At 43.3% G+C, this 27,294-nt stretch overlaps 1 protein-coding gene across 11 annotated transcripts; it reads right to left on the minus strand.

Annotated features, from left to right (window-relative positions):
• Positions 1–9,413: 9,413 nt before the first annotated feature.
• On the minus strand, positions 9,414–27,209 carry PPP1CC (protein phosphatase 1 catalytic subunit gamma; the record flags this gene model as incomplete). Of its 11 annotated transcripts, none has more annotated exons than XM_084254134.1 (8): positions 9,414–9,484; positions 10,373–10,433; positions 11,414–11,548; positions 11,726–11,949; positions 13,165–13,269; positions 16,746–16,976; positions 17,891–18,019; positions 27,155–27,209. In XM_084254134.1, 8 exons carry the CDS (start codon positions 27,207–27,209, stop codon positions 9,414–9,416), a joined length of 1,011 nt encoding a protein of 336 aa, XP_084110260.1. The 11 variants fall into 11 exon arrangements, with proteins under 11 accessions (XP_084110260.1, XP_084110261.1, XP_084110264.1 ...); XM_084254135.1 differs by having other exon boundaries at positions 13,165–13,262; positions 16,742–16,976; XM_084254138.1 differs by having other exon boundaries at positions 13,165–13,227; positions 17,888–18,019.
• Between the last annotated feature and the right edge of the window lie 85 nt (positions 27,210–27,294).

Consider the following 27,294-nt stretch of genomic DNA (forward strand, 5'->3'; position numbering starts at 1 on the left):
CAGAGCTCTGAAAGGGTTCTGGGCAGGTCTGAGAATCAGGCAGCCACATCACACATTATGAAGATACAGGACTTATTAGCGACTAATAGACTTACTTAAATCAAGATGTAGAAACTGCTACAAATTAGCATGTAAGGAAAAAAGGGCTGACTTCTCACTACTACAGAGAATTGGTGTGTTGCTGTTTCGGAAGCTCTTTCCCGGTCTAGCCTTCTCTATCTTCAGGGGAAAAAAAATGACTCTTAATTGCATGCATGGCCGCCCTCTACTACATCCATTGTGAAAACCCCAACCTGCTGGCCCAGGCGCTGGGGTTGGTAGGAGTGGTCACTGGGAGGGGGCAGCGCCCCGCAGATCCTGTGCTCTTGGGCCTGGCTCTCCCACTCAGGTTCAGGGTGGGGCCCTGCTGCTTCTGTCTGTCACAGTCACAAAGTGGTGCTGGGGCCTGGTAAGATCACTTCCCATGTGTGGGCCTCCTTCAGCCTGCACTTGGGGAACCGGGGCTCGGAAGGCACGCTTGTGAGACAGAAATGGTCCCAGTAAACACTGTCAGCTCTGTTGACGTAAGGTCGGTCCCTGTGTCTGCTCATGTCAGATTTTTCCCCCATTTTTCTATTGTAGCCCTGAGTTCACACTTCTCTATTTTCAACAAAGGGAGGAAGGATGTTCTTTTAACAAGCTTTTTGAAAAATTAGAATCAGGGCTGAGTTGAAAGAATAAAATGAAGTAGCTCTATGAAGTACTGATGTGGGAATGTTATGGAAGTCGGCCACAAGGAGGGAGGGTGAACACAATGTTTCCATAGTATTTGTGGTAAATAAAAATGTGCAGTAAGATCTGACATGCTGGCGCTGGGTGGCTCGTGTCACTGGTAGAAAGTATGGATCTCTGCACAACAGAATTTCCTACAGTGCTTTTTGCAAAGTAACTTCATTTTTGGTTAACGACTATATGATGATGGGAGGGGATAGAGGGGGTGTGTGTGTTTATTTTACCTGTTTTACACCTATTGTTTAACACTACTTGGATTTGGTGGCAGGAAATAGTCGAACAACAATAACAACGCTTCCTATTTATTCCTTGGCTACCATGGGCCTGGGTGTCAGGCCCTTCTCTGTATCAACTGATTCACAGCAACTCCTGACCTGGATGCTACCATTGCTGTTTCATCCAAGGGAAACAGGTTAAATGGCTTGCCCGAGGCCACACAACCGGAAATGGCAGCGAGGATGCCCTCCGGCCCTGCGCAGGGGAGCCCAGGTTCTAACCATTGCCCAGCACAGCCCTGGAGGAAGTGCCTGGAGCCTTTGTGGGGTTCTGTAGACTTGGCAGCTCGAGGAAGTGCCTCGAGGCCACATGTATAAGCAAACTCATTACAGAAATAGGCAAGAACTACTTTGAGCAGCAAGATTTGTAGAAAATCTCATGATTTTGAGTTCTCTTATTTCATTTTAAGAAATGACTCCTAATGGAGTAAGGAGTTTAAATTGAATCTCACCCATTTATATTGTTGAGAAACCACTAACAACTCAGAAAGTTCTCTTCTGGCTGGAAGATGTATGATTCTGCTGTTTTATTCATGAACACAGATATAAACAACATAAATACTGAAGTTATTACCGATGGGATCTCTGTTAATCTTGGCTGAGAAGCCGTGAGATAATTACTAACAAGAGTGCATAAATACCATTTAAAAACACTAGACTAAAAAAAAACCAAGATAATTAAATTCTAGGCTTGAGAATTTATCTTAGTATTTTAGAAACCCTCTTTAGAATTGGGGTAGCAATTACGAGAAGGACCACTAGCTTCATGCCAAATGGAGTCTCAGGCTTCACACTCCTTTCAAACCTCCCCTGGCCCCTCTCATTATGCAAACTTGATGAAGCTGCAAATCCTTTCCTTAGATTCGCAAATGCACTCGCAGAAACATACTGCATGGAGCTCAGGGAGCCCACAGACCCAGATCAATAACCAGAGGCCAGAAAGTGGATCAGGGAGTGACTCTGAGGAGCCCTTGCAGCCTGGTCTCCACACTGCATTTCCTCCGTCTCTGAGAGTCCACGGAGAGCTTTCCACCACGGCAGCCTCGCTCCCTGGGGTGGACTCCAAGTGATGTCGTGAGATTTTACAGGAGAAAAACTGGATAGCAATTCAATAGGAGTCTTTAAGATAACAGTAGTGATAGTTACCTGTAGACTATTCTCTACATCAAACTGATCTTGAAAGGATTTGCAGCTGGTAACGTCAAACAATTTAAGGTAAAGAATAATTCCCATTTGAAAGTGGAATCCAGGATCAAAGGATGAAAATTATTAGAGAGACATCTGACAGGCTGTCTGGCGTCTCTGGGTTTAAGCGAAGGTGTGCTTGAATTCATAAAACAGCAATAAAACGCAAAGGAATCAACTAAATTAGATCAACTATTGAATTAGAAACGGGTTGAGAGCCTTGGAGTGAAGGAAGTACGGAGAAAGACCTCGAAAGCCCCTCCTGAATAAGACAGCAAAGATGTTAAATGAAATATGAAAACTGTGCTTTCAAAAAATAAGTCCCAGGGTTAGCATGACGAGGATTAGCAGACTGACCCCCAGACAAAGGGGGCCTTGAAGTAGAACTGGAAGTTGCGAGGCAGGCGTGTGGGGTGGTGGTTTTGCCATCGAGGTTTCCACAAAGCCCTGGAGACTCCCGCTTGGGTTTCCACTACTCTCCAGACATCCTGGGCAGGCTGCTGTTGGACCCACGCACAGTAGGAGTTGGCTATGAAGCTGCCAATTTTGTGGGTCAAACATTTTATGACCTTGCTTAATTTTGTAGGGACTCTCACAGCTGGGTATTAAGGTATAAAAATAAAGAAATAACTCTGCCATGCTGAAGGGTGGCAAAGAAACTTGCCTGCCTTGGCTCTAGTACTGGATGAGGGAAATAAAAAGCTCTCTCCTGAGAATTCACAACCAGGACGTGCAGCTTTTCAGCCTAATTTCACGGTACCTGTATGATGTGCAAATATGAAGTAATGAATTTAAGTATCCTCTGTTGTTAATCCTGTTTAAAGCCCTAACCTTTTCTGGAGGAAATCAACTTCAATCTAGGCCACAGAGGATCTCCTGGAAATGGTTAGCTCCCTATCAAAAAAATCACAGCACACAAGGGGAAAAAAACAACAAAATACAACCATGTTTATTCTGTTCAGAGAAATAAGACATAAACGGAGAAAGATTGGCAGGGGAAGAATGACCAAGCAGACCTCCCTGGTGGCATAAGGGGTTAAGCAACCATTATGTAGCAATCCGCAGCCTCTGCAGCGCCAGTTCGATCCCCAGCCAGGGAGCAACCCACATGGCGTGGCAGACCTCTCCTGTCTCCCCGCTGCTCCCCTCAGCAGTGCATTTCCGTCAGTCTGCCTGTTCTGCTCCCCACTCTGTCTCTGGTGAATCCTCTCACCCCCCGCATCTCTGGCCTGTACCCCAGCTCTTGTATGCATAAATAAATGTCTTTAAAAATAAAACGACCAAGCAGATTTTGGAAAAAAAAAAGTCAGAACATGAAATAAAGATACAGTGATTAAAAACCACATTTGAGGAGAATCAGTAAACTAGAAGATAAAGAAACTGTTGAGAATGCAAATCAGAGGGACAGAGATGGAAAAACAGAGATGTTAATGGGGGGAGAATGAAGCCCAACGCTCCTCTTAGAACCCAAGGGGAGAGAACAGGAAGAAAAACAGAGTAAATGCCTGACACTGATCCTGCAAATTAAAATGGCCAGAGAAGCCACTGAAAGAACAGTCATGAAGAATATAACTTCAAACAGAAAACGCAGGGGGGAAAGGCAAGGAAGGAGGGCAGTCCCTCCACTAAGCCGTATGTCAACATGGTAATTTCAAAAACATTATTGGAAGAAACCATTCACAGAAGAAAACACAATTTAACTTTCTTTGCATAAAGCTAAAAAAATTGGCAAAATTTAATAATGAACTGTTCAGACACACACAACTAAGAAAAGCAAGGAAGTTATTAATCTCCAATTCAAGGAGGGCTGTCACCTCTGGAGGGTGTGTGTCACTGGGGAGGTATCCCCAGGGGCCTCCGAAGATGCTGGTAATATTTGATTTCCTAACTAACCCGGGTAGTGGATATGTGTTTATATATATACATGTATATATAAAAACACATATATAAACATATGTATATACACACATATAATTTTTCTGTACGATATTTGATCAAAAAGAGACACTAAAAATATACAGCATATCAAATACGTAACACAAAGTGGTAATACACCTTGACCTATACACATATTGAAATACATCTCTCTCTCTCTCTTTCTCTCTCTCTCACACACTCAAGAAACAAAAAATGTGTTGCTGGAAAACCCTGGTCTCCTAAAGGGTGTGCTGTTCAGATCTCAGTGCATCCCTGTCTACCTGGCCTGTAATGCGAGGCTAAGAATGGGAACGCCGATAAACACCCCTGGAAGTGGTTGCTTGACTTTCTACCTGGAGGGTACTCAGAGGGAATTTCTTAGCTTGTCGGGTGGATCTGACAACGTGCTGTCAGTCTGAGGAGGCACAGGCAGAAGGTTGTGCCGCCATCTTACAGATGCTGGTCTGGACACAGGTCTCTACAGAGTGCAACAGGCCGCTCCAGCCTCTCCTAACAACTGTTCTGATTCATTTTACATATGATGCTTGTGCTGTGACTTTGTTTGAAGGGTCCACCCATGAGAAAGTTTGAATAGCAGAGTCTTAGAGGAACTCTTGCTTTCTGAGTTAGGGAGAGAATACAGATCACCTCTCTCAACTCTGATTGTATTAACGCACTAAGAGAGGCGGAAGTTTTGAGTGAAATGGTGTTGATGTGAGCAAGGTTATGGATTATGACCATCGTCTCGTAAAAACGCAACATCCGTGGTGACCAAAATGCACACCCACTAAGCAAACTGTGCTGCAGCAAATCTAAAGGCACTCAGCTTTCTCCCTCTCTGGGCCTCCATGCCTCAGTGACTCTAGAACAGTAGGGAATGAGGGACAGACCTGAAGTCAACTGGTAAGCACATTCCAGCCGACTCTGCTCCAGGCTGGATCCGCGCGCCTCTCACCTATGCACTGAGCAGCCTCCAGAATGGGGCACTGAGTTTAGGAAGCCACAGCCAACTACCCCTTAACCCAAGGGTTAGGACCACACAAGAAGATACCGGGTGCTTCTGGGTGGGCGATCAAGACTTGGAAAGAAGTGATTTCATTTCAGTAACAGGTATAGAATTTGAATTCTCTGAAGGCTCGGGAAGCCGAAGGAGCACATCTCTTGCAGATGGCACCTGAACTTTCTGACAACCTCAGTAAGAACATCTTCATCCCACCCACGCTCTTGCCACACCTACCTAACTTGTCAGGGTTTGCTGGAAAGGTCAAGCAGTCAGTTTGTCCCAGAACATAATGACTGGTTACTGTTCTCGCTCACCAGCCCTGAACAACTGGTGTGTGGGCCGGTCCTCTCTGGGAGACACGTTATTTGATACTGTGCTAATTGGGTGGCTAGAAGGAAAAAAGAATACACATTTTTAAATGAGCTCCTTAGGATTTTCTTTACAGTTGCATCAAATACACATCTTGGCTGAATGATTTGCTAAAATTCAATATTTCGGCACAGCCAAGTACTGGTGGTTTGGGACAGAAGGATGGATTTGAAATCTATCCAAATAAATCTAAGTCTTACACGTCAATTATTAGCATGAAAATGCTAATTCAATTATTACAATTTTCCAGAGGTTGACATTAGGCAGGAAGGATACTTTCTGAGCACCATCACTGGCTTAGCAGCTCTGTGGCACCTGCACATTTGCAGTGCTGGGTAGCTGCCCTCCTTGAGGTTGGCTGCCAGAGCTGTCTGTTGGCTTGACCTGCCCCCCCAAATGAGTGCTGTGTCTTAACAGTAAGATCAGGACTTAGGTCTTCCGTAATCCTAGACTTAAAAAGCCTGGTTGATGACAATGATCTGATCTTAAGTCTCATCTCCAGCTTTGTACAGGATGCTTTCTGAATATTTTTAGCAGTACCTAAAACCGCTGCCACGCTGAAAAATATCCATTATTTTGCAAGTCCTGTATTTTAAAATTACTGTAAACTTTAGTTAAGTCAGAGTATGAAATTCTTTGTGAACATATCTAGGGACAATTTCTTTCTCGAAGAATGGCTAACTTTCCTAGTTTTAACTTTTTTGATAAGAGAGTTCTCAATAGTGATTCACTTAAATCCTGTAACATACATTTATACTCAAATAACTGACACGCTATATACACCATTCTCAACTGCAATGCTTACCTGTCTTTGCATTTGTTCAGTAGCTGCAATAAATCCTCATGCCACACCAGCTCCAGCTCCTGAAGGGAACGTGCTCCTCAGGTGGAAGCAGAGACCGCTGTGATCACACCATCATGCAGAGGGCACCGGGCAGGTGCAGCCTGTCAGTCATGCCAAAGGATGACGGCATTGACGGTGCCAACATTGGGAAACTTCCTTTTCACTCTTTCCCTGAAGCTCACACATGCACCCTTGCGCCACCAGGGAGGCCCTGGATCAAGTTTTTTTAATGTAACATAAAGTTCCTTTGTGTTACTGTTTGATATAATTCTTAGGAGTATTTTTGGGCATCCTATGTTTAGTGAATGCTGATTTTGTATAAACCAAGTGGTGGGACCTGCGGTGGGTTTCATACTTTAGCTCTCTGTTTGATAGGCAAGGACACCACAGCCTGCCGGGAGCAGGAGGGTGTCCTAGTCCTCTGGTCTGGGCTAGTAGGTGCACCTTAAAAAAATGAGCACACCATCCCTATAGCCTGAGCCAGCCGATTTGCAAAGCTGAATGAACTCTGGGTTTCCTTCCTTAAGAAGTGTAAAGAATGGGCAGAGAACTGGACGCCTGTGTTGGTGGAAGCCCAGGGTGCCCTGGCGGTACATGCTGGTGGTGTACACACCTAAGAGCTGTGAACCTGTAGCTCTGAATCATACTGCTGTAGACCAGTGTTACCCTCAATACAAGAATCCTCTCAAAACCTTGAAAACATCCTTTGAAGGAACCGTTACCTGATGCCTCCTATATGCCCAAATATGCGCTAGCATTTCTCCTTTGCCCTCGTGCTGTGGCGCCCTCGCCTGCGCTGGCCCCATCACATGCCCTGTCCCTGGAGCGCCAAGGTCAACCTCAGCTTGCATGTACTTCCTCCCAGCTCGGGGATCATGCTGCCTACTCTGCCTCAATTTACAAGCTGAACTAGGGTCTTCCCTTCCCACAAACAGAACTTCTTCATTTAACCACCCATCGTGGTCCCAACTTTGGGAAACTTCGGTGATTTCCTCTCTGTCCGTGTCATCCTGTGCTCTGCTGTGCTGAGCACGCAACCGTTCCTGCCTCCATGACCTATAGTTCGTGTGTTACGTGAGAGGTTCTGGTTTTCCATCCAGGTGCTTCGAGAACCAGGACTACTGCAGTGTCTGTGCTTCCACTGCAGCTAGATGTGGGCAGGCCTTGCACAAGCCTTTGACCACCAGGGCGGGTTTCAGCTGACAGCTCTTCACAGCTCTGTGAGGGCATCACATGCTTTTCTGGTTTGGTGATGATGCAGTCATCTTGTGATCCCATCTTGTGAGATGGGACACCTTTAAAACCAATCACTTAAAACCAGAACTCAAAATATTACACTGGTTTAACTGCAACTACCTTGTTTCCTAGTTATTTCTTTTGTATCTGCTGAAATGGTCTCCATGCGGTCTGCCTGCACTTAGTACTCAGAAATGCTGAGCTCCCTGCAGGTACAAATCAAAGGCTGGTGCTTATAAGGCAACTGAGATCACCTCAACACAGGAAACTGGCACGAATTCCAAGGCACAAATGGTGAGTATTTACTGCACACTATTCCGAGTCAAAGGTTCTTCTGAGCACACTGCAGGTTTCTCAAGATTCTCGAGGCAGGTATCGTTCTTCCTCTATAGCTAGGGACACCGGCTCAGCATTTAGTTATTCAAGTCCCACAGCTAGAAGGGCCAGTTCTTGGACCAAGTGCCACCACCAGCCTATCAAGGCAGAGGTGACCTCAACTGCACATGGAGCTGAGGGACACGCGAGAGCATATGGTTCATGCAGACTGGGGTTTTGAGGCAAAGCCTGGAGGTCTTCAGTCACATACTAGTTTCAAATCATGAGAGTCTCTAGGACCTCATATCCTAAAAACCTTGTTCTGCAGCTAACCTGTGCCATCTATGTTCTTGTTGAAAGGATTCTAAGCCACTCTATGTAGAGTGGCAGTGTTTACAGCTTCAGAGGATATTTGAAATCCTGGAAGATACACGACTGGTAAGATCTAGGGCATAAAGATACATGAAATTTGCCTTTGATGCAATCTATTACTCATTCTTTCTTCCTGTAGTCAAAGAGTTCTGGGCAATAATAGGACAAGAAAATGCAGAGTTTGGATTTATCACAGAATGGACCAGCAAGCACAAGGTCATGAGGGCCAACCCCGCTCATTGACTAAGGGCACACGGGGCCAGACACACAGCCAATGCCTCAGAACAGCACTCATTAGTGTTGGGGGGCCAGCCACTGGGGCTCCTTGGCTTTCTTCCACATGCTGCTGTCCAGTGAGAAGAGCTTCTCACTAGGTCTTCTCCTAACTAAGGGTAATCAGTTTTTGACAGAAGAAACTGCTTTTTGCCCACTTTTAATGTAGTGTGAGAAATCAACGTGCATTGGACACACTTGTGGCAAACGACAGACCCCCAATACTACGTGCCCCAGGAAGCAGGAAGCATTGAGACCTGCACTTGAAAACCACGGGCCAAGTCAACACAAAAGAAGTAGCTCTTGAATTTTACCAAGTTCAACCGACCTAGACAAAAAGAAAACTATGGCTCCAGAGGAAGCCACAGCTCTCAAGCGTCACACCTCCCAAGGCAGGGAGAGGGCTCCAGCGCACCGCACTCAGCAGCTCCGCGCTGCCTGTGAGGAGGCAAAGGACATGGGCCATCCACAGGACAGCCCGTCTTTGGGGAAGGGGCTACTGAAGGAAGACAAATCCAAATTGAAGCTGTGGTTTCCAGAGCATTTATTCATTAAAATCTATTCACTATGCCATCGACAGTTCTCCTGTATGTATTGTGCTGATAAATAGACACTGAGAAGATTTAACAAGTTTGTCATTTAATAAGTCTGAATTCGTTTTCACCACATGGTATTGTACACGGTCATCTGTTGAAAACAGATTTCTTTTTAACAGATCTTAGTTTAAAAAAGTCATAGATACTGTGAGTTCTGTAAAAACTGATGGATAGCAAGTTATAGTTCCTTTGTTTTGAGTAATAAGCCTCAACTTCACCGCAGAATAAAGAATGTAGGCCAAAGAAAGCATAATCGGTCACTCGTATAGAACAGTATTGTTTCTATAATTTGAAGCTTTCTGAATGGACGGGTTCAGGCCTGATGTAACTGTAAAAAGATTACTTAATGAATAGACTATATGGAAATTGTACAAAATGTTATTAACTTTAATTATTAATAGCTTAAATAGTCACTATGTTACTAATCGCTATTCAAAATGAAAAACCTGTTTTTGAATCCCCAAAGGCAGCACTGGGCACATGCCCTGCCACCTGTACTCGGGGTTTGTCAACACATGATTTCAACAGAAACTTTGGCTTTAGGAAAGAGTCACAAACATTTAAAATAATGGCTTTAATTGTCATTTTGAGTATAGGTAGGGCAACTGTGCTTTAATTAAATATACATCATACCAGTGATGCTGGCAAGGTTGAAGGTTACTCCTAATGTTGAAAAACTAGTTTGTACATGACCAGACAGTGAGAAAAGAGCAATCCCTTTGAAACAAAATTAAAAAAAAAAAAAAAAAAAGTTCACAGTGGTTTGTATCAACAATATGCATTTTATGATAATAACATGTACAGATTGAGCACCCTAGGGCTCTCTTTATATCCTAGAGAAAATGAGCATTTACATTATTCATGGGTTGTAATGAATTAAAAAAAAATCAATTGTACACTTACCCCTTCGACAGGTTAAACTGTCCTGGGGCATACAGCTTTAACACCATCATAAAAGTTGTTTGCAAAAGGAATAGAGGATTGAAAAACAAAACATTTTGTTTCTTGAGAGTGGAGTCCTTCATTTGCTGTTATAACCAGCAAATGCCATTCATTAAGTCAAAAATGGAAAGGGGGGGCCCCACAAACACACTATTGAGCAAGCTGACCAATACACATTCCAGTCTTAAAAAGGAGGTTATATACTATATGTTACAAGTCCCAACTAAACAGTGTCAAAGTGACATCTATTTCTTTGCTTGCTTTGTGATCATACCCCTTGGAGGTGTTACGGGTCTTGTGGCATTCGGCTTCTTTTTCTCTGCAGGCTTTAAAATCTGCAAAGATTCAAAAAGCATTGCATTTTAGGAATTACACTCAACCCCAGGTCTTTTGGAAATTTCCTAAAGCTACATTCAAATCTTTTTTCAGAAAGATTTGTGATGGTTCAGAACTTCATTAGCAACTGTGAAAGTCCCACAAATTAATACAAACTAAGCTGACAAACGTTTTGGCAATAAGCACATTATCCGGACAAATTACTTTTTGTCTAAACAACAATGACAATTTTCTGACATCACAATACATTGTACTATCTTTTCTGATGCAGGGGCAAAGTTCCTCAGAGTCATGTCTCTCAACCCTCTAGGGGAGATGCCAGCAATCCCTGGGATATGCGAGTTCTCCCCAACAGTTGGCCCCCCCCAAAAGTTTTAATCAATTTAAACTGATAGCTGTCACCTGACTTCAGTAGCTGCATTTAAGTTTATGACAGGGCTGGCTTGAAGGCATAGACTTTAACCACAGTAATTAAGAAAAGGACTGAAGCAGACTTTATGTGCAAATGATGCTTTTGTGCTGAGTGAAGGCCAGATGACATCATGTTCTATCAAGAGAGATTCTGTAGAAATTAGAGAAAAGTGCTGGGAGCATGGGGTAATCACACAGCACACCGGGCACGTGGCAGTCAGTACTGTTTCCACAAGCAGGCAGTGATCTAATTTTAGCTGGAAGTTATACTGACATTATAATTTCAGATTTGTAGTAAGAGTTAATAAAGCAAGAGAGGTTTTTTTAAAACCTATTTAAATAAATGAAAAAGTTAAACTTAACACCAAGGGAAAGATTCCACAGTAATTTTTTTTTTCCTTTTGAAAGGGAGCCATACATTACTGAACCAGGACAACACTGCTTAGGGGGAAATAAAACTTCACCCACTCAACATAAATGAACAGTAGAGGAAAAGAAGTAATTTCTTTTTTTTTTTAAGCACTTAAAATGGAGATAGCAAAAGGTGCCACTGGGCAAACCTGCGCACCTGAAAAGAGCACATCAGGGTCTCGTCCACACTCATCATGGCGCCGGCATTGTCAAACTCGCCACAGTAATTGGGTGCAGAAAACAGAGTGACCAACTGTCTCTTTGCAAAAAACTCATATCCATCTTCAACCACCTTGGAGAAAAATGTGTTCAGTATAAATAGGTGCAGATATTAGATGCGTCACGCCACTCTTCACTCTCCCGCTGAGCCTGACACCCTGTAGGCAATACCTACCCACCAAAATCAACAAGGAGAATCTGTGCTCACACACATGCTCTTAAGTGTACATGTAAAATTCAAAATCAATACCTGATGGGCTCTACATATAAGATCCAAATCATGCTTATGGAGAAATTTTGCAACCACTTCTGCACCAAATGTGAAGGACACTCCTCTGTCATTTTCACCCCAGCCTAAGACATCTTTATCGGGGTCAGACCACAAAAGATCACAAAGAAGACCTTGATCTGGTACATCAGTTGGTCGCATAATTCGCCGAATCTGCTCCATAGACTGAAGATCTGGTGATAAACCTATTAAATGAGGAAAACCGGGACCTTAAAAAAGGATGTTATTTCCATTTGTCTACAGAGAAACTCAGTGACTCTGACACCAGCTATAAATTAAAAGCCACGGGTGGTTGTTTTATTTACCTAGTGGTTTAGATTTTAAATTCAATTGAGTAAGCACTGGAATTTATTACAGGCACAGAATGTTTAAACAGCATGCACAGTTGCCCTAAACATACAGAACCCTGTTAAATTAAAATCCAGTTACTTTACTTTTTTTTTTTTTTAAAAAAAGATTTTGTGCATACAAGAACTGGGGTACAGGCCAGGGGTGTGGGGGGTGAGAGGATTCACCAGAGACAGAATGGGGAACAGAACAGGCAGACTGACTGAAATACACTGCTGAGGGGAGCAGTGTTGAGACAGGAGAGGTCCGCAGCGCCATGCCATGTGGGCAGCTCCTTGGCCAGCCGGGGATAGAACTCGTGCTGCAGACAGAGGCTGCTGATGGCTTCATAGTGCTGTGCTTATTAACCCCTTGTGCCGCCACCAGGGAGGCCCAAAACCAGTTACTTTAAAAAAATGACTGCATTCCCCTGGATACCTCCCCAGCTGATGAAAATAACAAAGTATATTCTAAATTTTTTTGCTATTTGTAATGACCGGGCATGGAAGATGCAGAACCTCAGGCGTGATGCAGCCTTCCAGGAAACCTGTGCTGTGCAAGCCCACCTATCTATCACAGGTCAGCTCAGAGTGGAGCTACTTCTCATCTGAGTTTCAAATCACATGTCCAACTCTATCAAAACCCACTTAAATACAGGAAAGTTAGGACAACGGCCTTTATTAAAATATATTGTGCTGGCTCTGTGATGGTTGTCCAATTTCTGACCACAGGTGAAGAAAATCCTCTTTGCAATTACTACATAACTACGTCATACAAAGCACAAACACAGAGAAAAGCAATCATTTTAAAACTCAAAGTCAAAACATTTTCCAAAAGGAGAGGATCAAACAGACCAAGGAAAAAGTCTATTCACATTGTCAGCATTCTAGAGGCTCTACGGTATAGCACATTAACTGCTCCACTTATACTTAAAAATACTTTTGGCTCTTTTCCAAGCAAGCCGTTAACGGTGCCTAGAACCCCCTGTAACAAATCAACAGTGTGCTTCCCCAACAGGACGTCATCCCAGTAACTGGCAAATGTCCAATCAGAATCTAAACCCTGCCCCATACCTCCGTGGCAGCAGAATATCTTCTCATCCACGATGGCTGCTATCGGCAAACAGTTAAAGCAGTCTGTGAAGGTTTTCCACAGTTTAATGTTGTATCTTCTTTTACCTGTGAACATTTCGGGATGGGTAAAAAACTTGTGTCCTGTAGGTCCATTCTCTCAGGACGATTTCCCCCAAAGCAAGGTTCTGATAGCCTCTGAGTTATGTCATAAATTATGCTTTATTAAAAATCCTCTGCAGAGTGTTTAGGGAGACAGATACTTGGAGATGTTTGACCTACAAGCAACAATTTGCATTCTCATATGCACACACACTCCATAGATGTCTATGATCAGAACTCCAAATGTGACGATTAAGGGTCACCATTAAACCCCAAAATCTGTCTGCTGGTGTCAACTCTGTCCGAAATAGTCTGTTTTGGCCACTATCAACCCACCGGTAGCTCCGATTTCTAAAAGGCAGTTATGAACAACTTACACATTTGCCATACTACCACCACCACCATTTTCCTTCTGAGGGAGCCTCTAAGAGTCAACACTGGCATCTCCCACCACCCTCAGAATGAGCACATGTGCTGGGTAAGTCCCAGCCCCACCCCACTCCAGGAGGTGGCACAGGGACTCCAGGGCTGCAGCTGCCCACTGCAGGTGCTCTGCTTCTAATCCTGTGCTTGGAATGATGCACAGGGTGGTGATGCTACCCTCGCCCACCATGTTTCCCGGAATCCCAGAGCTATTTAGACAGAAGCATGCCTTTAAGGCATTCTTTCCCCAGAAAGATTAGGTTCTGAATTAAAAACTCCAAACGTCAAAGTACCAATCTGTGTGAACTGGTTGAGGACAATGAATTGTTGGAGTGCCTCTGCACCTGTACCCTCCAACTGAAGATCAAAGCACCTTATTCCTAAACCATGTGTCCGTCCTTAGTCTCATCTTCTTCCTACCCGGGGGGACATATGAAGGTTTACAGCTGAACCTCTCCTTCGAGAGCTAGAGATCCACCAACACAGCAGGCTTCCCAGACCAACAGCTTCTACTCCATGGCCATCATCTTGGTAGGGGATCTGCATAGGACCTGCAATATGATGTAATTTCCACACACACTGGATGTTTCCCTACGTAGAGGACTGCTGTCTTTTCTCCTATCAATTTATGGTTTCTGTATGATTAGGTGTAACTCCTCATGGCTCACCCGGGCTTGCGTTTCTTTGGAGCTCAGTAATTCCCTCTGTCCCACATATATTTTTACTGGAGCGTTCTGGAAGTCTCTCTATAAAAGGTTGAAGGGAAATCTGAGTATAATTACCACCTCAAATTTCTAATTATGGTGATATTAATAATACAAGAACAAGGGTGGGTCTTAGCCCCCACTTACATAAGTGATTTGGGTTTATTTCCATTTTCTGTTGAAGCCTGTCTTGGAACGATCCTCCAAGGGTCCCCCCCCCTTGGATTTTGCGAGTGCTGACAAATCTACTTCGTTCCTCAAATGGCTTTATGTGTTGATTCTATTGTCAGGCAACACACTTGAGCTTCCCCTGCAACTTCTTTGCTAGCTATGTTGGCTCCTCCATCAAAAAGTTAGGATTTTTCTTTCTGTTGTCCTTGAGTTTAAATCTTAACCATGCCCTGGGCCCCGGCTTCTCTTCTCTCTACATTTCCTCCCTAAGGCCACCTCAGATCACCAGGAAGCTCGAACTCCAGAAAGGGTTGGCCTGGACAACTGTCAAGATTGTTTTCAAGCTTTCAAATCCTGAGAATCTGAGTCAGAACCCCCTGTGCAGTTTCCTATTACCACAGTTCATACAGCTCTGACATAAGAAAAGGATAATAAACATTCACCTATATACAACAGACACCTCAGCTTTTCCAGGACTTTCAGTCATAAAGTTGAAAAAGAGAAAGAAGAAATGGTAGTACAGAAAGTGGCTGTCATGCTTGGGAAAGAACTTATCACTAAAGAGGTTGTTTCAAATTTTAATAAAATTAAAATTTTTTTCTTTAAAGTCTGCAAAACCATCAGCTGAAAGGTACCTCTGTCAAGGGCACTTTTATGCCCAGAAATAGCATGAGTGGGAAATGACAGCTGCCCGATGGCGAGGGAGAGGCAGAGTATTAGGTAAAGTAAGTGTCCTGATGACCCAATAAGTCAAAACCGATACTAACCAACATTAAGACTTCTCAATCATTTTTAAATCCCTCTGCATTAAACATAAACCAAAACGGACATAGCCAACACCTTCACATTAACATGGACGTCTCCACAAAGGGATCACTTGGATTTGAGCCTCAGCAGTGGAAACACCACTATGTTCACTAAGCTAAAGCTATGGAAAAAGAGCCCTTTCTTAACCTGTTCCAAAAAGTGGCACTGGTAATAAATACCCAAAACACAATAATTACAATACCCCCTGCCTCATATCACTATCCAAAGAGTAGAGTAGTATCTGCTTTAGTATTCAGTACTTCTTTGACAGACTCACTGTCAACAGCAAATATCTTTCTCGCCACAGATTCAGCTGACCCAGTCAGTTCCCACTGCATCTTGACAGCCAGGTCTTAAGGGCCACAGACCAACATCTATCTAGTTGAAGGAGAGGGAGGTGGGCAGGAGGAGGGATGGGTATGCACTAACTCCTCTAGCAGTGCACTTCCTAACAAATTAGCCAGCTGAACACATTTTGTGAAATCAAGATGGAAAAATGCCCCACCCTGACAGATCACAGGTTATGACTACAGTTTCAGGGAGACGGCAGTGACAATATAAATGTCCCTATAAGTCATACTGGCAAGTGTCATTATCCCAAGTTCCTGGGCCACCCTTCTTCCAGCCTGAACTCTCTTCTGGTAGAAATGATGAGCACAACAGGGTGGAGATAAGGATTCAAAACCTCTTTCTTTGCATGTTATAGTTGCTTAATACAAAAATCTCTACCAAATCTGATTTTCAAGGCTTTTAAGATTATTTTTTCTGTCAATTATCAGCTTACAGCACACACTCAAAGCAACAATCCAAAATGGTGGCAAAATATATGCAAGTTAAAAGAACCTCCATTACAAACTTTTAAAATGAATTACTTGTGTATTGCAAGAGTCCAGCCACATGAAATGTCTAGATAAGGCAAATCTAAAGACACAAAGTAGAGGAATGTTTGCCTGGGGCAGTGGTGATGGCTGCACAACTTTTAAAGGTAATTAAAAAAATCACTGAACTGATGAACAGATGAATTTTATGGAAAGTGGTATCTAAACAAAGGTGTTAAAGCTATTTACACAAGTTCTCAAGAGTTGTACTAAGAATGAAGGTGTCTGTGAATGTTCACTATTATCTTAAAGAAACCACTACTGTGATCATCATTTCTAATCTGGCCATCACATGAGAGAATCAGGGTATATTGCACTACAGTGAGTACTACTCTTCTACCCTAAGAAAAAACTGAGGCAAAAAATAGGTTAATGAAACAGAAACCTGAGATTCTAACACTGCATCTAAACTCCCACAAATTCTAACATGAGATCTGACAGTTCAGTTTATGACCAAGCACCTCAATTTAACTCTTCCTTAAATGAAGAAAGTACTTACATTCATCATAAAATCCATAAATTCTATTGATGCTGGCACATTCATGGTTTCCTCTGAGAAGAAAAAAATTCTCGGGATATTTGATTTTGTAAGCCAGTAAGAGGCATATAGTCTCCAGCGACTGCTTCCCCCTGTCCACATAGTCCCCAAGAAATAGGTAGTTGCTTTCTGGTGGGAAACCACCGTACTCAAAAAGTCGAAGCAAATCGTAGTATTGTCCATGGATATCACCTAGAGGCAAAAACCAACAAAAAAGTGTTACATGATGACTTCCTACTCACAGCCCCACTAGCAAAGCTCTGGAAAGACATCCTTCAGATCTTCGCACCAGGGCATCCGCCTCTACAAAGGCACTGACTGCTAACACTAATGTTCAATTTTGCATCATATTTCGTGTAATTGAGCTTAATAAAAACGAAATTTTTATTAAATAATAAAAATAATAAATTAATAATAAAAAAATAAGAATTTATTTTAGCAGACAGGACTATCAATGTCCATCCAGGCTTTCTTGCCAAGTAACATGGTTTTCCTTTCAGCTGGCTGTTGAGTATCAGATCTCCAACAGCTCTGCCACAAGTTCTGCGTCAGCAGAACTGCTCACCTCTAGCAAGGCCTGCCCCGGGGGACAAAGGTGCACACACGCTATCTGCCAACACATTCTGCTTCAAGTTATCCCTGGCTAGATAATGCCTTTTACTTTAAAAAGTCATACAAGCTTTATCAATGTAGTCAAAAATATGCAAGAATATACCATTATTTAAAGTTTAGTTTTTACAGTTTATCGGCATCTATCATAAAAACAGTAGAATAACAAAAAGACATCAAGTACTACTTTAAACACAACTAGTGTTGCTTTAAACTTAAAATCCCTATATAACCACATTACTCAGATCTTTTCTTAGCTCTGTTTTACTTCCCTTTCTTTTGCAATTTCTTTAACAAAGTAATTTTTAGAAAACTTAAAAGCACATGTAAATAAATGAAGCCCATTAGTAGGATTTATTGTAAAACTCTAATTAGTGAACTGATTTTTCAATAGTTCTAGGCTGTTCATGAATCCATGGTAAATTTGTTGACTATATATCCTGGCCTCAGAGAATCAAGTAATCAAAGATAAATTGAAGTGCGTCAAAACTTACCACATATTTTGAGTGGTGCTTCAAGTTCTAGTAGGATAGGCTGACTGAGAAAGATCTCTCGGGACTTTAAGCACAGTCCTCTGATTTCATTCTCCTGAAGCTGGACATTCTTACCAGGTTTGGACCCTCTCACTGTAGGTGAGAAAACCCCATTAGTCAACTGCTATCAGAACACACTTTAACATAAAGATTAAAAATATCCAAAAAGGCAAACTTCAGATAAAAGGGGGCAAAAACAGAGTTTAAGTAGCTCATTAGCTGGTTTTATCAGAATACTTAAGAGAACATGATTTTAATACCTAATTAGAATCTTAAAATCTCACACAGGATTTCAGAGATTATTTAGTTGCATTTCCTATACCAAGTTAAGACTTCTTTAAAGCATCCTGAACACAGGTCATCCTGTTTGGCATGAAGGCTGTCAGAAAAGGTTTCCTTTCACCACAGCTGACACCTCACTTTCCAAGGCGCAGCTCTGGACCTCAGCTCTGCACCCACCCACACCAACTTCTTCACTTCTCCAGCCTCATCAATGAATTTGTTTCTGTGAGCAGGAAACATTTAGAGATGGAGATGCTACTAAGGCGGTTCTAAAAATTCCTTGTTTTTAAACTGTGAGGTAAGAAATGCTCAGAACCCTCCTGGGATCAGTGTTTCTCAGGAGCCCTGTATCTTCTTTTAGGCTCCTGATTTATCAATGAAAAAACTTCAGTGTTTCCATTTCATGAGAACAACCTGCAGGCTCATGCAACATGCTGTGCCATGCCTCGGCCTGTGCGAGTGAGCACACCACGCCTGCGCAGGCGACGGACGTCAGCTCTGCTGAGAAAAGAGGAATAACTGGAACAGACAAAATACAAGGAGAGAGAAACCTGGCAAAGCACAGCAGTAGGCCCTGAACTCCGGCACCCCTCAGGCTTGGTGACAGTTTATCACCAGGTAAGTAGGAGCAGGAAATGAAGACCGTCATGTTTTGTTTCCAGATGTAACAGAGTCAGACAGACATTAAATACATATTAAATATCACTGAGTTGCTACAATCACCTTAATTTTGCAGTTATGTAGCCACCCGGTCACTAAACTGGGAAATCCAAACTGCTTCCTTACAAGAGCTGGCTGATAGGGGCCTGACTGTCCTCAGCCTGCAGTCAAAGTCTTAATACTTTTGTACAAATTATGAAAGGAGATATTCTCTGAATCAGAACTGAAGTAAAAACACAGGACTGAATTTAGAACTTAAGACTACAGCTCTCCACCATTAAACCCAGTACCAAGTGGTTCAGTTTTAGCAAAACCACAAAATCCATTAAGACTAAATCAATGTTGTTAATTTAAAAATTTTATCATCTTTGGAGACTTTGTAAATTATACATCACCTGGCATAAAGCTGAACAACAGATTTAATGGGTTTGTTTTTAAGCCTGTTCTGTAAATAGCTAAGAGTATAAAGTAATAAAAATTACAAGTAAAAAACCTGATGTCTGCTGAGAATTTTTTTTCCACTGAAAAAGACTATGTTCAGTTTTGAGAAATACTCTCCAGGCACAGCCTATCCTTTAGCTTGGTTACTGAAACCCTGAATTCCCGCAAGAAGTGAGTTTTGGGTGGAAATGGAGCACTGTGTACAGGGATGTCATTTTTTCCAACGATAAAAAGGATGACAGGAGGAAAGGTCAAACTCGAAGCACATGGTGAGGAGACACAGTTGAGAGGTTGCACTAGGAGCCAGGAGCCCCAAATATGCAAGTGAAAAAGACCACCAGTCTCTTTCTGATCAATTATGCAATGGGTCAAGGTATTTAAAGGGAAAGCATACTAATGACAATCTGTGAGAGAAGATATGGAATGGACCCACATTTAATAGAACAGTAATTGAGCAACAAAAAATTGACTTATGGAAGGATCTGAGTAACCTGCCCCTTTATAGACACAAACATAGTCGAGAGAACGCGAAACACTCCTGATGGAAAGATGGTGGGATCCTGGCTTCACTGGCCAGAAAATTCCAATCATTAGTGATTTCACAAGTGAAGCCCAAATCATGGGCAGAATGCCTAGCAGGAAATTTTATTTTTGGCTAGGAGTGCCTCCTGGAAGCTTCTGGTTTCAACCAGCATCTAGCGCCCCACTTGTGAATGAGTAGCTCCCATTAAGCCTTTCAGGACTCACACCCAGATGGAAAGCAGGCCACCCTAGTGAAGCAAGGCCATCGGATTAAGTCAATGTCGCTAATAGACATTTTGCTGATTTTGGAGGTTTCCCAATATACCTCCTTTCAAAGTCTATGGGAGCTATAGTTTTCTTATTTTGTCCTGAGTGGTAGTGTTCAGAGATTAGTCAAAAACAACACTACCAGTTTAAAAATAAATGACTGAAGAATAACTAAGTTTTCTGGAACAGATAAAGACTATTTCGTATCTGAAGAACAGTGCTCATTAAAAACAACATGGTCTTAAAGCGTCTTAAATTCCCTATGAATTGCTCTAGGAATAAAATAAAAATCAAAACTCTGCCCAAACCATCTTCCACCCAGCGACAACTACTGCTCATCCTCTAAGGTTCTGCTTGGGTATCACTTCACCCTGAAAGTCCCCCCCTATCCATTTCTCATTTCACAAGCCTGCTTTATGATTTCTTGACACCTGGCCACTAGCCACTGTGCACACCCTGCTCTGTATTGTAATTGTTGGTTCAGGTCCACTACTTATCTAGACCCCCACAGAATGCAAACCCCAGGACCAGAGTGGTCTTGTAGTATACACATCCTGGGCCAGTACATAGCAGGTGTTCAAAATTTGTTGCATGAATGAAGAAGTCTGGATAAATCTCTACATACTGACTTGTGCCATCAGGATTAAACATGCGCCCCATACTACACACTTATGATCAGCAAAGAAGAAACTTTATGTTTTAAAATAAAAAGGCAATGGTGTCATTTTCCTGTAAGACTTTACTGGGTTATTACTCTAGTTGTGAACACTTAGGATTACTCTTAAACTTCAAGTTAAAGGTAACTTGTTTAACAATTAAAAGATCAAGATTTCGAAATAGGTTCTCACAGTCCAAATGAATGCATGGACTTAGATATTTCTTAAAAACAACCACAGCATAAAAAAATCTATTCACTATTTTCAGTGCAGGGCAAGGGAAAGACTAGCAGCTAACATTTACTGAGCACTTATCCCATACTGAGTACTGTGCTAAGGGGCTTTTCTGGCCATTTAATCCTATGGAGTTAAGCGCTGTCTTCAAGTCTGTACTTACAGGCAGGGATAAGAGTTCAGCGACTGGTCCACGGTTACAGAGCTTGAAAGGAGAAAACCAGGTCATGGACTCTGACTCTAGCGATGCTTCCATCATACCACCCTCTGCCAATTAAGAATCTGTTCACTGATTTTCCAAAGCAAAGGCATTTTTATAGAACATACTATGAAAACCCCAATACACAGTCGCTGTTCTCTAAGAAAAATCTGACATGGGATATAAAATGAACCTTACAAATGGGACGCATTAAGAACTTAAAATTAAGGGCCTCCCCGGTGGTGCAGCGGTTGAGGGCTGGGCTGCGAAGCTGCCCACAGCCTCTGCAGCGCTGGTTCGATCCCCGGCCACCAGCAAGGGTCCCACATGGCGTGCAGACCTCTCCTGCCGCCTGCTACTCCCCTCAGCAGTGTACTTGGGTCTTTCTGCCTGTTCTGCTCCCCAGTCTGTCTCTGGTGAATCCTCTCACCCCCACACCTCTGGCCTGTACCCCAGTTCTTGTATGCATAAATAAATAAATCTTTAAAAAAAAACTTAATTAAGCAATCTGTTTAAGATTATCAATACTTATTTACCATGGTTCAAACAGTCCACAAAGTAGATGCTGAGCACCTACTATGTGCCAGACTATATGCTGGATGCTGAAGATACTCTGGCAACAGGATGGTCAAGATTTTTGCCCTTTTTCTCACGGAAAACAGAAAAAAGGCGAACTAGATAACTGCTGATTGTTACAAATGCTCTAAGTGTTACACTGTGGAGAAACTCCATACAGATGATAAAACTAGAAGTTCCTCTCAAGGATAACATCTTCACTGCCATTAAAAAGACAAAGGCTTGAAGAGCTCTATTTTATCACTAGCAGCTCTGAAGAAAATGATCAACAGTGCAGCCCTGCCCACTAAACGTCAGTACTGACCTCCCTCACCGCACTCTAGCACAACAGAAGAAACAGGCACAAAAAGGAGACCCCAAGTGGGAAACTCAATGGTTGTGGCCTCCCGTTTACTTCCTAAGTAGTAGTTCTTCAAATAGTAAATACCAAATTATTTTAACAATTGCCAACGGAATCCAAAATATTCCAACAAGAATTCAAGACGGAGTGTTCCTCACAAAACCAGGCATCACACAGGACAGTCAGGAGGCACCGTGAGCACATGCAGGGCGGCAATCAACACGTTATAACATGGACTTAGGCCACATACCGGGCTTCTGAGCAAGTTCTTCTTTATCTGGCTAGAAAGATAGAATTTTTATCTGGCTTCTATGAGAAAGGCCATTCTGTAGAAACTTATCTATTTACCTGGCAAATCACTAACGTGAGCACATGATAAATACTTCAAGCAATTTTATCAAAAATAAATGGATAAAAACTAGAAAGAATGTTAGTGATGACTGCTGAGCTTTTTCTCCACAAGCAACATTAGCTTTTCTAACAGCCCGGCAACAAGCAAAGCAGAGATGAAAATTTACAGAAGGAAATTGAGATTATTTCTGAGGAACAAAAACAGCACTTTTCAACCCTTAGTGAAAGGCCTCTTAATTGTTAAAGGGTAAAATTGAAGCAGCACACACACAAAGTCCCAGCTGAATTATAGTGAGGTTTTAGAGCCTAAGAATAGCACAGCCAGTATAAAAAACACACCAACAGGTTAAGATAATCCCTTTAAAGTCAATGGTAATCTTAATACACCAATATGTCACGTCAGTGACAGAATAACCTCATAATATTCGCTAGATTTAGGAAAATAAGACCTCTAGCTAAAACAAAAACCAGTGAATATTTACAAAAACACAATTTCCCAGCTCTTCTTAAAAAAAAAAAAAAAACCCACAAAAATATCCAGATAATTTGGTTTTATCAGTGTCACCAACAGCAGTAAGATTTCCATTTTCTGATAATCTTATTTCCCCCTCCTTCCTCCACAACCTCCCATCCTGTCTTTCCTCACTGCTGACATTATACTTGGGGCATTTAAAGGTGACACCAATTCTCTCCAGACAGGCAGGCAGGAGACAGATGGAAACTCCCACTTGTTCATAGTCAAGTACCTTGAGTTTTCCACACTCAGAGTGAAGCCCATTTATTGAAAAGTATTTAACCTTCCCACAATCTAACAACCCGTGACGATAGACTATCTGCATCTGATCCTACATTTTATGAATTCACTGTCCTAAGCCTACATTTTATGAATTCACTGTCCTAAGCCTTACTATCAGTGACACCTACTCCCTGGTAGAGGAGTAGGAACAAACCCTACAGCGGAGGAATTGGAGATTTCAAACAAATCATTAAAACCCCTAAGTAAACCAACTGTTCTCGCACTCTTTGGCTACAGGAGTCTGAGCCTGAAACATCCAAATTCATCCCAGAATTCTGAGAACTCTTAAGAGATGGAATCTCTTCTCACTGCTTTCGAATAAGACGTTCCAGTTTCCTCATCTACAAAAGCTATCCCATCAGAGTACTATTTTTTTTACATTTCAATCCTTAAGGTCTACCGACAGCTTTGACTGTCAATTACGTAAATGGTCATTTCCCTGCTTCAGGCTCAGTAACCGGCACCTTGTCATGCAGGACTACCTGGCCCAAGGTTCCCAGAACAGGTCGAAGTTTGTTACAGGACTGTGCTTTCAAAGACAAAAGCCAATGCACCGACCTCTTCTGCAAACAGGCCGCACGAGCTCGCACAGCCTCCATTTCCCCAGTCTCTTGGATGACAGCGCCTGGGGTTTGCTCCTGTGACTAACACTCCCCAAGTACAACTGAGCCATAGACACACCATCCCGTCAGGGTTCACTACCGCACCCCCGCCACTGCCAAACAAGGAGGCGCACTGCCCGCAAGAGGAGACCAATCCTTTCCATGCTGTGGCTGAGGACTGGTGCGGGCTGCGAGTCCTATCTCCCTCCAGCAGAGCTTTCCCAGCTCACCCATAAGAGGATGCCTCTGCAGAACTGATAAGCTGGAGGGGGAGGGGAGAACAAGGGGACAAAAGGGGCTCACAACAGAATACTTAAGGAGAATAAAAGTTAGTAATTCTCTATCAACACAATGCGCTATGGTCACTGCTCTCAGAAAAAAAAAAAGCCTCTAATTGTTAGCATTATGCGATGCGTAAGGACAACCTAATTGCTGGGATCGCATCAGGAAAGAGTGCTTTTGTTTTCTTTGGTCAGCATTTTAAGATTTCTGTGTGCCGTGTTGGTGTTGCTCCTTTTCTTCAGGAGCTGGGATTGCTGCCTTTTCTTTTAACATCAGAACACAAACATGCTTGGTATTATGCCAGAAAGCTAAATTTGTGGGTTTCTTAATTTTAGAGTTTCCACTGTCTTTAGCTGAACCCTTATACATCAGAAGATTAAATTCGTAGATGCTTTCTGAGGGACAGGGCAGAGGTCGGAGCTCAACCACTAAAGCAAGCCGGGCAATCATGCAGAGTTGGCACCGTCTGGCAGTTTAACAATGGCCATCTTTAAAGCAAAGATGCTTTCTGCAAATCAGTTACATGGAATAAGTTACAACTGACTGCTGTGGGAGCAAAGTGCTAGAGGATTACAAATCCGTGAGTGAGGCTGCTCACAAAATAGGACTCTGCCCCATATTTCACTGTTCTCCAACAAGGTAGGCGTTTCAGACCCAATCAACAGGAGGCTTATTTTCTGTAAGTCCCCCAGGTTTTACCGTATGGTTAGGAGTTGATCATGTAAGGAGTTGATCATGAGTTATATTAAGAAGTAACAATTTTAAAGATCTATCATCAGCAAGGCAGAGCTTGGTTAAAAAGCTTCCAATTCAGGTTAAAGCAGTAAAGAACTGCAAAGCCGCACAGTGACTAGGGCTAAACCAACGTGCTGGTTTTCTTAAGTAAGGTTTTACTTTTGAGTTGCCTCTTTACTACTATTACTGAGTCACTTCTCTGCTAGCTAGTACAATCCTAGGCAAAGACAGATAATTCTGAATGTGTGAAAAAACTCTAAACTCCTATTCCCTCCATTTTCAAATATACTATGTAAATCTCCATTAAAATTTTTAGGGAAAAAGGTTTTTGGGGCATTACAAAAAGACTGCAAAATGTATTAGTGTCTTCTAACTTGGAGATACACAAACACAAGTATATCTTTCAATTTAACATAAATGAGAATCTAAGTCTACTGCACAGTTAACCTATTCCAGTGACATTAAAATGCACAGCTTTATTTTATTATTTTTAATGGGAAGTATGAAAAACCTGGTTTTCCAGTACAACACAACATGTAAAGAGGAACCATTAAGATATGACTGGTCATGTTTTAGATGACCCAAGTTTACCAGGGCAAATCTCTTAGCATAATTTTAAAAAAGGTTAAAATGAACAATTTTGTTATGTGAATTATGGGGTGCACAGAACTTAAGTTAACAAAATTTAAATTATCTTAAAATTGTACTGAGTTTGATCTACATTCCAAGTTTTCTTGTTTTCTCAGTGAAATAAAGTCCACCCTCATTTAGTCATAACTCTGCACAGATACAGAGCAATTAAAGACTTAAAATAAAGAGTTCCTCCTAATCACACGGTTCTTGATGGCCTGGTGCCGCATATAAATCAAACAACTGTGTTAACCAAGTGCGCAAAGTATGGTTCTCGAAATAAAGGGTAGGTATTGAATACAGGACAAGGTTTTCACCCACAAAGGCAGTGACATTTCAAGATCATTTCAGGGGCCTTACACCTAATTCAGTGGGTTTTTCTTTTAAGAAAAGTACGAAAGGGGAAAACGGCAAAGGTTAAAGAATTTTCCTAAGTTTCGTTTTACTGACTTAATTCAAAAGATCGGCTTTCTACCAAGAGCTAACGAACTGTTCATACGATGGACTCCATTTATAGCAAAATATTTAAGGACAGTGACAGTATAAAGGCAGAAAGCAGCTAAAATCAGCCAAATCTACACTATCTCGCAGCCAAAACAAGAAATGCTCGTGAATTCTTCCCCAGCTCCCGACAGGAGGGTAACAGCAGGGGGCCCGGGGGCAGTTTACTTCAGCGCTAAAACGCGAAACTCAGCATCACCCTCTTCCCTCTCAATCAACTGCCGGGCACCCCGCGAGTCCCGGGTCAACAAAACCGCAGCTTTATTTTAACCTTTGCCTAACTCCCGGGTACCCCTCGGCCCACGAGCTCAGCTCCCGGCCGCTGGGTCTGAAACCCGACTGTGTGACCTTGGTCAAGTGACTTCACCTATGTCTGGGTTTCTTCTGGAAAAAAAAAAAAAAATAGCACCTACCTCGCAAGGCTGACGGGAGAATTACCAAGTCTGGGTAAAGTGCTCAAAAACAAAAAAAGCCCGACAGCCGGGAAGCGCCCACTATTCCCGCGTGCAGCTACTAGATGAACCCGGCGCTGACAGCCACGCAGGGAGGCAACGACCCCTCGCAGCCGCTGGTTTCGGGGCACAGACCGGCTCAGAAAAAGCGGGAAGACCTCAAGATTAGGGCATTAGAATACGGGGGGGCAGGAGGACATGGGTCCCCATATCCCTCTAAGATATGAACCTTTGTCACTGAGTGAAAAGAACCGGGCGCCCTGACTCCAGCCCCACGAGGACGACGAGCCAGAGAGGGGTCCCCAACCCAGCGCAGCACCCCCGCCCGCGGCCGAACTGCCCCCCGAGGGGGCGAGCGCCAGAAAGTGCGGCACACGCCGTCCTGCAGGGCGGAACGGGGGGGTCCCCCTCTTCTCTCCTCCGCTCCCAAGACGGCTGGGTTTGGGGGCGCGGGGGAAGGGGCCGGAAGCGTGGGGGTGGGGAGCGGAGTTTTCAAATTCCTGGGCCGGCGGCGGCCGCCCCGTCCCGCAATGAATGGGCCGGCCCGGGTCCGCGGCCGGCCGAGGGGGACCCGCCGGCCTTCCCGCGGCGGCAGCCCGGCCCCGCGGGCCGACTCGGGGGCTCCCTCCCCCGGCCCTGCAGCCCGCGCCGGCCCGCGGGCCCCCTCCCCGCCGGCCCCGCGGCCGCCCGTCGCCCCTTCACCTTCCAGCAGCCGTTGGATGATGCTGTCGATGTTGAGCTTATCTATATCCGCCATCGCCGTCCCGCCGCCGACCCTCCCGCAGCGGCGCCGCCGCCGGCTCGCGCCCGGGACTCACACCTCCTTCCCCACGCCACGAGCA

Source organism: Talpa europaea (assembly GCF_964194135.1).
Source record: "Talpa europaea genome assembly, chromosome: 14".
NCBI classification, from domain to species: Eukaryota; Metazoa; Chordata; class Mammalia; order Eulipotyphla; family Talpidae; genus Talpa; species Talpa europaea.